The 12,452-nt window shown below is 48.2% G+C and overlaps 1 protein-coding gene across 6 annotated transcripts in view; it reads left to right on the top strand.

Moving 5' to 3' along the window:
* Positions 1-12,452, top strand: part of FANCD2 (FA complementation group D2) — a 273,881-nt gene that overhangs the window by 189,993 nt on the left and 71,436 nt on the right. For all 6 annotated transcript variants that reach the window (XR_015062404.1, XM_085898104.1, XM_085898102.1 and 3 more), the window contains 5 exons: positions 7,907-8,029; positions 8,404-8,497; positions 8,689-8,760; positions 10,466-10,504; positions 12,219-12,293. Coding sequence is in view for 5 of the 6 variants with exons in the window: in XM_085898104.1 (XP_085754230.1) it covers positions 7,907-8,029; positions 8,404-8,497; positions 8,689-8,760; positions 10,466-10,504; positions 12,219-12,293 (403 nt within the window). In the remaining variant the exon portion in view is untranslated. The remainder of the gene's footprint in view (positions 1-7,906; positions 8,030-8,403; positions 8,498-8,688; positions 8,761-10,465; positions 10,505-12,218; positions 12,294-12,452) is intronic.

The raw sequence follows: 12,452 nt of genomic DNA, 5'->3' as shown, positions 1-12,452 counted from the left end.
CAAGCTGAGCAAGGTGTAAGGCAAGGGTGCCAGCCCAGAGGGGAGAGCAGTACTCCATAAAGCTGTGGATGTAAGACTTGTAGGTAGGGATAAGAGTTCAGATTTCCAAAGGACTTTGCCTGGCAGAGGATGCCTAGTTTTCAAACTGGCTTTGGAGGCCAACGATGAAATTTAGTTTGCCCAAGAAAGATCATGGCTGAGGGAGACCCAGGCGTTTGAGTGACTTAAGTGTTTGGCATGACTCCGCTGGGTGTCGGGGTTTGAACTGCTGACCTCCCAGACTCGGAGTGGACACCATATCCATAACACCACCAATTGTCACATTAATGATACTAAAATTGGCAAAAGAAAGTATCTTTGCAAAATTCATTTCCATTGAACCTCTGTCCTTTGGTTCATCGAGTATACAAATAGTTATTGGGGATTGACGGATACATGGTTAGAGAACATTGTACTTTACAGTACTTCTACATATCGACGGTCCCCTGTGCCAGTGCGCATGCGCAGCCTGAGCCGGAGCCAGGGATGTTGTGGGCGTTTCAACCTGTTCAATACTTGTTTGATTATTGTCGTTCCACGCTAATAAAGTGGTCGAACAAATTGAACTCTGTTCTTATTTATAATCAAACAACTTGATGCAGTCGAGTAAAGATCGTCGGTGCTGAGGAGGACACGACTGGGTGAAAACGGACCACGAGAACGTCGACAGTGAGGTTGGATTTCTCGGGTACTGTACCCAATCTTCGCCCCCAGGACACTGTACACACGTGTGCATCACCGAAAATAGAACGTTTACTCCAGAATAACTGTTCCTATGGCGCCGGTGGAAGCAGAGTGCCCAATCGAGGGTTGTGACTATATGGCTACACACGCAGAGGGGGCAGTGGTGGCGGCCATGTTGAGTATACACGCCACTGTGCACGTCGCCGCCCCCAGGGCGGCGAGCTCGAATGCCTAGATGGAGAAACTCAAGCGTCCCTCCATAGCACTGGCCGGAACGGGCGAGGCCTGGTCGTACTTCATAACCCGCTGGGGCGAATACAAAACAGGTACTAAGCTTGTCGGACCCGACATAGTCGCGCAGCTACTGGAGTGCTGTGAGGAGGAGCTGAGAAAGGACCTCACTCGCGCGGCGGGTAGGAGCCTCGTGGGCAGCGATGAAGAAGACGTCCTCGCCGCCATGAAGGCGCTCGCCGTCCGGACGGAGAACACGATGGTAGCTCGAGTGGCCCTGTCTAACATGCGGCAGGGACACGAGGAGCCCGTCCGGTCGTTCCACGCCCACATCAAGGGGCAGGCGGACACGTGCAAGTATGAAATGAAGTGCACCAAGGCGGGGTGCGATCAGGTCAACGACTTCACGGAAGAGATATTGCGCAACGTGGTTGCCCGTGGCATCGCGGACCAAGCAATACAACTTGACCTACTCGGTGAGAAGAACCAGGACATGCCATTAAAGGACATGATAGAGTATATCGAGGCCAAAGAGTCTGGAAAACGCTCGGCATCGCGCCTGCTTGACACTCAGAGTACGGACGCGATCAGTAGTTCGTATCGGCGGGGAAAGCAACAGGACGTCTGCGCCAGATTAGAAGCCAGGCCGGAAAAACGGAAGGCCAAGCCCGAAGGAGTATGCATCTACTGCGGCGAGGTGGGCCACGGCAAAACGCCTCAATGGCGCGCCAGACGCGCCGAGTGCCCCGGATACGGTAAAAAGTGCCGGAAGTGTGACCGCCAGAATCACCTCGACAAGGCGTGCCTGGGCGGCCGATCGGCAAGACCCCCATCTAAGGAGACTGACAGGATGTACGACGAGCAGATGGCAGCCTTCGTCGAGCTATGCACGGTCACCATGGCCAGCACAGAGGACAAAATGCGCGCGCTTCCCCTCGCTCACCACCTGTACGATGATATGTGCGATAAGTGGATGAAACGCATATCCGACCCGCAGCCATATGTCAACCTCACTCTCACCAACAAGCGTGAGGATTACAAAACACTGGGTTTTAACCTCCTGAAACACACCCGCACGGTAACCCTACCCGCTATGGCAGACACGGGGTGCCAGAGCTGCCTGATCGGCATTAAAGTCGTCCAACAAATGGGCCTGAGTACTGAGGACCTCATACCTGTATCCATGACCATGAAGGCCGCAAACAACAAAGGAATTCGTATCCTCGGAGCCGTGGTAGTCAGATTCGCCGGTAACAGTGACGACGCTCGGAGATTGGAGACGCGCCAAATCGCGTACGTGACGGACTCTTCAGACCGCATATTCCTCTCCCGCGCGGCCTGCATGGACCTGGGAATGATCTCTGACAGATTCCCGACACTCGGAGAGGTGAATCTGACGACCTCGGAATTGTGTGACTGCCCGCGACGCGTGGAGCCGCCGACCAAGCCGACCGCACTCCCCATGCCAACGACCGAGGCCAACAGAGAGGCACTACAGTCACATTTACTCAGGATGTATGCTCAGAGCACATTCAACACGTGCCCACACCAGCCACTAACGAGAATGACCGGCCCGTCACTACGTCTTATGCTCAGTGAGAACGCGACACCGGTTGCCCATCACACTCCCATCTCCGTGGCCATACATTGGCAAGATGAGGTAAAAGCAGGCCTCGACCAGGACGTTCGGCTCGGCGTGTTGGAGGAAGTACCCGTCGGCAAGCCGGTGACATGGTGTCACCGCATGGTAATTTGCGCGAAAAAGAATGGCAAGCCGCGACGCACCGTTGACTTTCAGGCCTTGAACAAGCATGCGTTCCGCGAGACCCACCACACCCAATCCCCGTTCCACCAGGCGAGACGCATACCAAACGGGAAGCGCAAGACAGTATTCGACGCATGGAACGGTTACCATAGCGTCCGCCTACATGAGGACGACCGCCACAAGACGACCTTCATCACTCCATGGGGGCGCTACCGGTACCTATCTGCCCCACAAGGGTATATGGCATCGCGGGACGGTTACTCACGACGATACGATGAGATCGTCGCGGACATTGGTAACAAGACCAAGTGCGTAGATGACACGCTACTATGGTCAGACACGATTGAGGGGAGCTACTTCCAGGCGGTCCAATGGCTGGATATATGCGGCCGGAATGGAATCATCCTCAACCCGGAGAAGTTTGTCTTCAGCGCACCCATGGTGGACTTCGCGGGCTTCACCATCACCATGACCGACGTGCGACCGTGCAGCCGCTACCTGGAAGCAATCCACGATTTCCCACAACCGCGTAACATCACCGACGTCAGATCGTGGTTCGGGCTTGTCAACCAGGTGGCATACGCCTTTAGTATGGCCGAACAAATGCAGCCATTCCGGAAGCTCCTGAAAAGTGGAGAACGCTTCCAGTGGTCCATGGAGTTAGAGGACATATTTCGCGAGTCCAAAGACATGATCGTACAAGAAATCGAACACGGTGTCCGCATATTTGACAAAACTAAGCCAACATGCATTGCCACGGACTGGTCGAAGAAGGGAATCGGATTCTGGTTGCTTCAAAAGCACTGCCGATGCGTGCCAGTTAGACCATTCTGCTGCACTGATGGATGGAAAATAACCCTGGTCGGCAGCAGATTTACACACGCGGCAGAATCCAGATACGCGCCCATAGAGGGCGAGGCTCTCGCAGTCGCGGACGCCTTGGACAAGGCGCGCTACTTTGTACTGGGCTGCGAGAACCTGATCGTTGCGGTAGACCACAAACCACTGCTGAAACTCCTTTCGGACAGAGCACTTGACGACATACCCAACCCCCGCCTCAGGAACCTCAAGGAGAAGACCCTGCGTTATCGCTTCCGCATCATACATATCCCGGGCATGAAGAACAAGGCGGCAGATGCCATGTCGCGCAGGCCGGTCGGCACCACGCGACCTCCACTCATGAACCTTCCAGATGACAATGCCACCATAGCGACCCACCTCCAACCAAGCACGCACACCGACGTCCTGTCTCTCCTACGTCAAACTGAAATGGAGTATGACGACGACGTCGAGGAGGACAACCTGGCATGGTGCGCCGTGGGCCTCGAATCATTGCGATCAGTAACATGGGATCACGTCAGGGAAGCCACCAGCAGCGATGGCGATATGCACATATTGGAGGGAATGACAATGAACGGCATCCCCGACTCAAAAATCGAGATGCCAGAGACAATTCGCAACTATCACCAGTACCGCGAGAACATTACATCGACAGATGGAGTGATCCTATACAAGGACCGAGTAGTCATACCACCCTCACTCCGCGGCGATGTGCTGAACGCCCTACACGCTGCCCACCAGGGCGTATCAATGATAACCGCCCACGCATAATCCTCTGTATTCTGGCCAGGCATGTCGGCCGACATCAGCGCCACTCGGAAAAACTGCGAAGACTGCCACCGGATGGCACCATCACAGCCTGGAGCGCCACCAACTCCACATATCCCGGTCGTTTACCCCTTTCAGGCAGTGTGCTCGGACTTCTTTGTACACAGGGGTGCACACTACCTTGTGACGGTGGACAGATACTCGAACTGGCCGATCATCTCAAAGTCGACGGGTGGCGCCGCCGGACTCATAAACCACTTACGTCGTGCCTTCGTGACGTACGGGACACCAGAAGAGCTCGCGTCGGATGGGGGACCGGAGTTCACCTCCACCGAGACCAGGTCATTCCTGCACAGATGGGGCGTACACCACCGCTTGTCATCGGTGGCCTTCCCTCACAGCAACTGTCGCGCGGAGATTGGAGTTAAGCCAATGAAACGACTTATCACGGACAACACCAGCCCGCAGGGAGAACTTGACACTGACGCTGTGCAGAGAGCGATACTGCAATATCGTAACACGCCTGACCCTGACACGAAGATCTCCCCGGCAATGTGTGTCTTCGGCCGCCCGATACGCGATTTCATCCCAATTATCCCCGGGAAGTACAGACCGCACGACACTTGGCATGAGACCCTGAAAGCGAGGGAGGAGGCCCTCCGCAAACGTCATATCCGCACAGCCGACACCTGGGCAGAACACACCAAACGCCTTCCGCCACTTGCTGTAGGGGACCTAGTCCGAGTACAGAACCAGACAGGATTCCACCCCAAAAAATGGGACAAGACAGGCAGTATCGTGGAGGTATGCCAACACGACCAATACGTGATCAAGTTCGACGGCTCGGGCAGAGTCACACTTCGGAACAGGAAATTCCTGCGCAAGTTTAGCCCAGTTCGCAATGACCAGCTGCCACCCCGGTCTATCTATGATGATCTAGCAACCCGCATCACTGTACCTGCACCCGTTGTAACACCGCAACTGCCTGACCCCGACAGCGAACCCGTGACATCTGCGACGCCAATGGGGCCCACGCCAGCACTGACATCAGTATGCACACCCCGGCGCAAGACGACACCCGTTTCAGACACGCCAGCAGCACCAGGACGAGACACACCGAGGCGCGCGATCCTTCAGACGCCACCATCGGCCCCTGAAACCCCGAGAGCCCCATCCCCACTGGGGCCCGATGTGACACCACCAGCACCAGCAATAGGTCAACGCCGATCCACCAGAGCGACCAGCGTGCCTGCCTGGCACAAGGACTACTCCATGGAATAGTCACACGATGGGCGATATAAACTTTTGGTCATTCATTAAACTTAATATTTTCTCAGCCTTTATCTATTAACATAATAAAGACTCGGAGGGAGATAGAGAACATTGTACTTTACGGTACTTCTACATATCGACGGTCCCCTGTGCCAGTGCGCATGCGCAGCCTGAGCCGGAGCCAGGGATGTTGTGGGCGTTTCAACCTGTTCAATACTTGTTTGATTATTGTCGTTCCACGCTAATAAAGTGGTCAAACAAATTGAACTCTGTTCTTATTTAATGGTCATTGGCAGGACTGGTAGATAGCTCTGGTATGTATTGACGGGTGATTGAAAAGATGTGTAGTGAGTGTGATGTCTCTCAGAGGGTCTCATCAAAAAGGTGAATGTGCTCTCAGTGTTTGCTCATTCCTCACTCCACAAAATAAAAATATTGTTGCGGTTCTCGGAACCGCATGCATACAACAGATAGTTGTCCCGAGTCAGTTATGCCATTGATATACGTACAGATAGACCCTTTCCTTTTGTGTAGTGGGAGTACAAGGTAGTGTGTTGCGATGGGCTATTAGTTAGGAGAATAATTATTAAATCATTTTTCCACTTTATTTTATTCCCATCTTTTCTTTTCTGAGGTGAATCTGCTTCGCTTGCCCCTCGTCTCGCTTACCACAGCATGATAACCCACGGTACCCTCCCCAACGATCACTTCTGAGGCAAAATCGCAACGTGCACTATGGAGTAGACTGGCACTTTGAGCTTCCACACCCGAGGCCAGACATGTGCAGCGTGTTATGTACGCTTTTGCACCCAGGTGGGTGGGCTATACCGGCGTCTGGCCGAAACCCGGCCCAGGATGGCGGACCGTGTGAGGGGTCGGGGCCAGTCAGAACGCCGACTCAGGTGATGACGTCGGATTCGGCATGGTCCCTCCCCCGACCTCCAGGCTCTATAAAACACCGAGAGATCCTCCGTGTCGGGAGGAAGTGTGTGTGTTTCAAGCTGTGTCTCCTGTCTTCGACTCCGCCCATGTCTCCCCTCGACGGCCCGCCTTCTGTTCCTTGTTTCCACCCACACGACCTTGCTTCCTGCTTCTCGACCAAGCCTCCTACCTGGTTCTGCCTACTGCTCCACCCTCACCCTCTGGACTCCTCCCTTCTCCATTCAAGCTCCTCCTGTTCGGAACACTATCTCCACACGTGTGGCTGTGGCCAGAACAACGTGACTATTGTCGGGTACCGCACCACGGAGCATCCCTCCTTGAAACACCCAGGTAACGAAAACAATAACCTCAACCCCCTCCCTCCCTGGCTGCATAAGTCCTTTTCATTGGGGTTTATTCTTTTTCTGTGTGTGTGTCTGAGTGTGCTGGCACCTGTCTGTTATGTAAGCCTGTAGAAGATCTTTTATTGTTACTGTGAATAATCTTGTGTCAACTCTGCACTGTCTGCTTCGTAAGTTGCTTGTATAATTGTCTCCACACCCCTCTCCTCTTTCCCTGCGTTACATACCCAATAAACCTTTGTTGTGCCATATGCTTTTCCTCGCTTGCTGTAAATAAATAATTGTTGTGGAAATGTTCCCAGCTCACCTTTGTCTTTTCCCTCATTGGTCCAGCATGGTTCGGATCTAAGTTTAGCCGGTCTTTATTTCCAACGGTCCGTTCCTACTTTAGCTGGTACGTCCTTGGCAGTGCCGCTCTGCTGCATCCGATCCGGAAAGGTGATCCGATCCGGTAGAGTGATCCGGTTCGGACAAGGCGTACCGAGGGCGTGGTTCCCCGGTGGTTAAACCGTGTGGTTAATTAGGTAACCCGATTCCATAGACGGGAGGACCCTAGGTCACGCGGTTGAGTTGTTGGCGTCCACGGTCGGTTCAGCGACCCGCTGCATCACGGAATTGTCCGTGAGCGACGGCCTACAATTCCGGGGAGTCTGGTGGGAATCGACGTAGCTTCCCCCACCTAGTGGTCTTCTCAACCGACCCCGCCGGCCCGCAACAATTCTCGTATATTCTTGTGATGTCCCTGTGCCTGCCCCCACTGTTCTCATTCCTACTACTCCTTCCCCATTCCCTGTGATACTAAGTTTATAAACTGATACATTGAATTAATGTGTTGATAAAGCGCAGGCGTGATGTTCCCTCCTGTGTCCACGCTCCTTGTATATCCTTGTAACAGCTGGTAATTATCATTAATAGCACACAATTTTCTGACCAACAGGGGTATTGACGTTGTTTGCACAGTTTAAATGTGAGAGACTTTGCGATTGATAAATTATTTTAATGGAGATACTTGCCTGCATTGCAGGGTGTACCTCGACTATTGTGAAGATGTGTTTGCTGTTATTGAAGATATTGCTGAGAAAGCAGTTCCTGAAATTATACATGCAGATAAAGACAGCAGTTCCCCTAGCTATTCCACCTTGACCAGGTTGGTAAAGATATGGCATGAGGTGAGAGATTGCTCATCCATACTGTGCTTGGAACTGGAGTGGGTTTTACTCTAAACTTTTTGCAATGCTACATAATGAGAACCTCTATTGTTAAAATTGGTTCATGATTTTTGTGTTGATGGATTATCCCCACCTCCCATTCCCTTATCCCCACACCCACATCGATCGTGTTAAAACTCACAATTAACTCAACACCATGTGATTGATTTCATTCCTCGCCATTTTCATGATGACCCTAAAAAGCTGGGAGAACCTGGAGCCACTAAAATCAAATTAATACTGCAGCATTCGTTCCTGTCTCGCCGTGACCCCGAGCTGCCAGCATGTGTGACAAATGTCTCTTCACTTTCAGGCTGACATTCTCCATCTTCTTCCGTGCTATGTTTGCTGCCCTGCAGAAGGCCTTGAAAGGCATTCCAGGTGAAAAGGCGAGTGACTCTTCTGAAGTGAGTGCCTTTCTTAACGTTTGTTTTCAAATCCAGGTCGATGCACGGTGACTATGGTTGTTGTTATTTTGTGGATTTTTATTTGTTTGTTCAACAAAGGAAGCATTGTTGTTTTCTGCTGATTTAAAAATGCCAGAATTAACTTAAAGTGAAGGGTTCATTTATGAATAAAGTCTTTCTTTTGTGTTTAGGAACAATTGAATAAGATCCTCACATGGAATGTTGCTGTTCAAAATTTCCACCGATTGGTCAAGTTGGTGAAGGTATGGCTTGTTTTTTGTTTGATGTTTTTTTTTTGGTGTTCTTGCACTGTAAAAGATCAATATCTGTGCATAAAGTCTCTGCTTCTCGAGAGAAATGTGATGACATTGATGTTCAAAAATCTGGACATCGCAGCATGGTGAAAGGACAACCAATTTGACATTTTGTTTGAGCAAAGGCTCAGACAGAGTTTGACACACTCTGAAAAGTACCTGGACATCTGTAATGAAGTTGGTGTTTGTGTTCATGATCCAATTTTATTTTCAATTTTTTCATGGAAATAAAATTAAGTGTTATTCTTAATTTCAGGTTAATGTTTAGTCATAAAAAAAATTATGTAGTCAGTACAAAACTGGTCAGAGTACAACACACTGATGGTTTATCATTTAATTGTCACTGGTTTCCAAGAAACTGACCCATGTGAAGAAAATAGTGGCTCTGCTTACCACAATACAGTACTGTATGTTTGTTTCATCGATGAGGAATATACAAATTGGCATGGTACTTGGTGGAGCGCATACCTCCACCAGGCTTGAACAGTTCTTGTTTTATATCCCACTGATTGGTTCGATCTGCATCCTAACCTGAACCAAAATTTATTTGGCTTATTTTTTTCAGCTATCCAACTCATCCACCAAATTTCATCAGAATCCTTCCATAACTTTTGAGTATCATGCTATATTTCGTTTTTGCCTTTATTTCTCAGTTGTGAAGAATTGCTTAAAACATTCCAGTGTCCAGATCAAGAATTTTACCAAAATCTAATCAATTTGTCCTTGGCACACACTCAACATGTCCACCAAGCTTCATCCGAATTCATTCAATTTGTTTTTTTTTTTGAGATATTCTGCTCAAAGCCAAACAAATAGGGGTGAATGCATTTAACCTGAATGTATAATACGTAACCACCTTCAGTGGTGGAGGTAATTAGGATGAACTTCTCTATTTTCATATCAGACTTAAAACGGGGTGGGGTTGGGAGACTTGCATCATCATTTTAAACAAATCCCAATCATGATTGACTTGGCCCTATATTTTCAATAAATGTGTTATTTATTTTTTGCATCACGATTCGAGCACACAAATAAATTACTAATCGGTTAAACGCTCTATTCTTTGACCTTGTCACACTCGTTCTTGCTTTAAAAGCTTTCCCCGTGATGTTGATTTTTCTTGTACATCTCAGTGATGAGAACTGTGTGGTAGAAGCAGTGAACAAGAAATTGGTGACGAATTATTTTGTCATATGTAATCATTCTTGTTTTTTTTAATCCACCATCTTCTGATGTGCACGATACTGTGAGTCTTTGTACTCATTGAAAAATAAATACCTTGAGCTAATACAAGGAAACTCATGGCAAATTGTGAAACAAATCTCAATTGCATTTGCAAAATATTGAGTGAAAAGCCTTCTCAATGCAATATTTGCCCGCACAGTATGTCGCAACCGTTGCTCACCCTTTGACCGGTGTTGTAGGATTTGGCTTTTTTGTCAATATTGGGATCAGTCTGCACTTCAACTTTGGCATTTGTTGTCATCATCGAATGCATTATTCAGGCAGGATTTTAAACATGCTTAACACTGATGATGCCAGCCAGCATTCTCAGATGCTGATTTGGTTGACTTGCATGAACAGGTTTAAACCATTTTATTTTAAAAGTGCTCTCTTGTCTGTCTTGATGGTCTGTATATTTTATTCCACACAGATATTTGATGGACGAACCTTCCTTTTCACCACTCTCAAGGTTGGAAAAATTTCAGTATTTTTATTTTTATTTTTTCCTTTCCTTTTGACCGTATGTGGCTTTATTTTGATTCGTTTTTCAGGGCAGAGGTTGTTCATTCGTATGCAACACAAAGCTGCGTGGTGGCATCATTGGCTGAGGGTATGGCTGTGCCGCTGATGCGATGCCCTCTGCTGGTTAGGACAGGAATTTGGAATTTTGCCATGGTGTCAGCAATAGCTTGCCTACTCATCATGAAGGACACCATGGGATCTTTAGCATCCACTGACAAATCCTGACAGACGGGACGTCCATTTAACATCCATCCGAGGGACGGCACTCACATTGTTGAATCACCCTGCCTGTGAAACACTGACCGGGATGACAGTATATAGCTGGGTCAGGATTCGAAACAAGGCAAGTAAGACAGCTTTGAGGCGAGTGTGTGTACCTGCAGGCCATCCTGTCAGTCCAGGCCAGAGGTGAAGGGGGTAGTATGAGAACATTGACCTATAGGAGAGCAACTGTCCCAAAAGGAGTAGTACAAGAGCACAGACCAAAACAAGAGCAAACCGTCCCATATCTAAGCCTTGTGAACACAATGAAAAGGCAGAATGGTTCCGTTACGAATGGCCGACAAGTATAGATTGTATAGATATGACATTACAAATGGCCGAATGACATTACGAATGGCTGACAAGTATAGATTGTATCGAATGGCCGACAAGTATAGATATACGTCTGTCTGCTGATAAATAGATTGAAAGATATAAGTATGCACAATATCTCCCACCCATTTAGACTTCGTGTTATTATAATGTCGTTTAAATTGAAGCCCTACATTTGGTTTGAAGGTTTCAAGTTGCTTCCTGTTCATCAAAACAAACATGACTTTATCAGGTTACCGGGCCATTTCTCAATGTGCACCGATAAAATGGCACATCCATGTTGTTCGTCATTCTTCTTTAAGTGATCTGTTATTTTATTTTGACTCTTTCTGATATAATGTAATGCAGTTTTTTGTTTGTTTCTTTGTTTTTTAATGGTGTGAGGATAGAAAGCCAGAATACTCTGAACCTTGCCTCTCGCTGTGGCTGAAGCGTCTCACATTGTGTCTGCTGGTTTCTATTCAGTCTTAAAATATCAATGTAACCTGTGGTCTGACTCTGCCTTAAACGGCACAAATATAAAATGCCCTTTTAGAGTGATTTATTCCAATCCGGAACGGGACGAGCACGTACTTTTCCCGGCACATTTTATTCAATTGCGGATCGTGTCGTTTTGTAAGACACGGCTTATCGAGAAAATCAAAGGCACGGTTGTTCATGGCCATCTATGTTTGATTTGTGCATGTGGAGAAAATCGGGACGTTGTTCCTTGTGTGATTTGCATTCCACCCTCTTTAGATATCTCTTCACTGTCAATTTATAAAACGCAAAAAAAAAACCCAAGAACGCACACAGAAATTGTATCACGTTAATTGCCTGGCCCAGATGCCGATTAATTTCCTCTGCTTCTCCTAAACACCATGTGCTATGCATGATACTCAAATTATATTTCAAAAAAAATTTGTGCATATCGTTGTATGATTAATGGCTTGTTTTGGGCACAAAATATGTTTCTGCATTACAGTCGTGAGCTGAAGTTTAATTCTAATGGGTTTCTGTAATTGAGACACACTGAAGTCCTCACCAGAGACGAGTCTTTAAATACAAATCCTGTTCTGTCCCCATAGTACGGACGACTGTTTGTGGAGACATTTCAGAAGCAGGGAATGCCGTTATTGGATCTGTCATTCAAAAAGCACAAGGTAAGTTTATTTATTTATTTACTTATTTTTTACCAGTAAGGTATCAGCACATTGCATACATTTATTCAAATTGGATTCACCTGTTTGGTGTTCCCATCTGAACTGTTAGCTTAGGATGCTGGATCTCAAACTCAAATTCCAAGCCAATGTCCATGTGAT

The sequence above is a fragment of the Eptatretus burgeri genome, chromosome 10, assembly GCF_056783735.1.
Source record: "Eptatretus burgeri isolate ZD-2024b chromosome 10, Ebu_testis_v1, whole genome shotgun sequence".
Taxonomy (NCBI): Eukaryota; Metazoa; Chordata; class Myxini; order Myxiniformes; family Myxinidae; genus Eptatretus; species Eptatretus burgeri.
The sequence above is the reverse complement of the archived record's forward strand: the minus strand, read 5'-3'. Positions and strand labels throughout refer to the sequence as shown.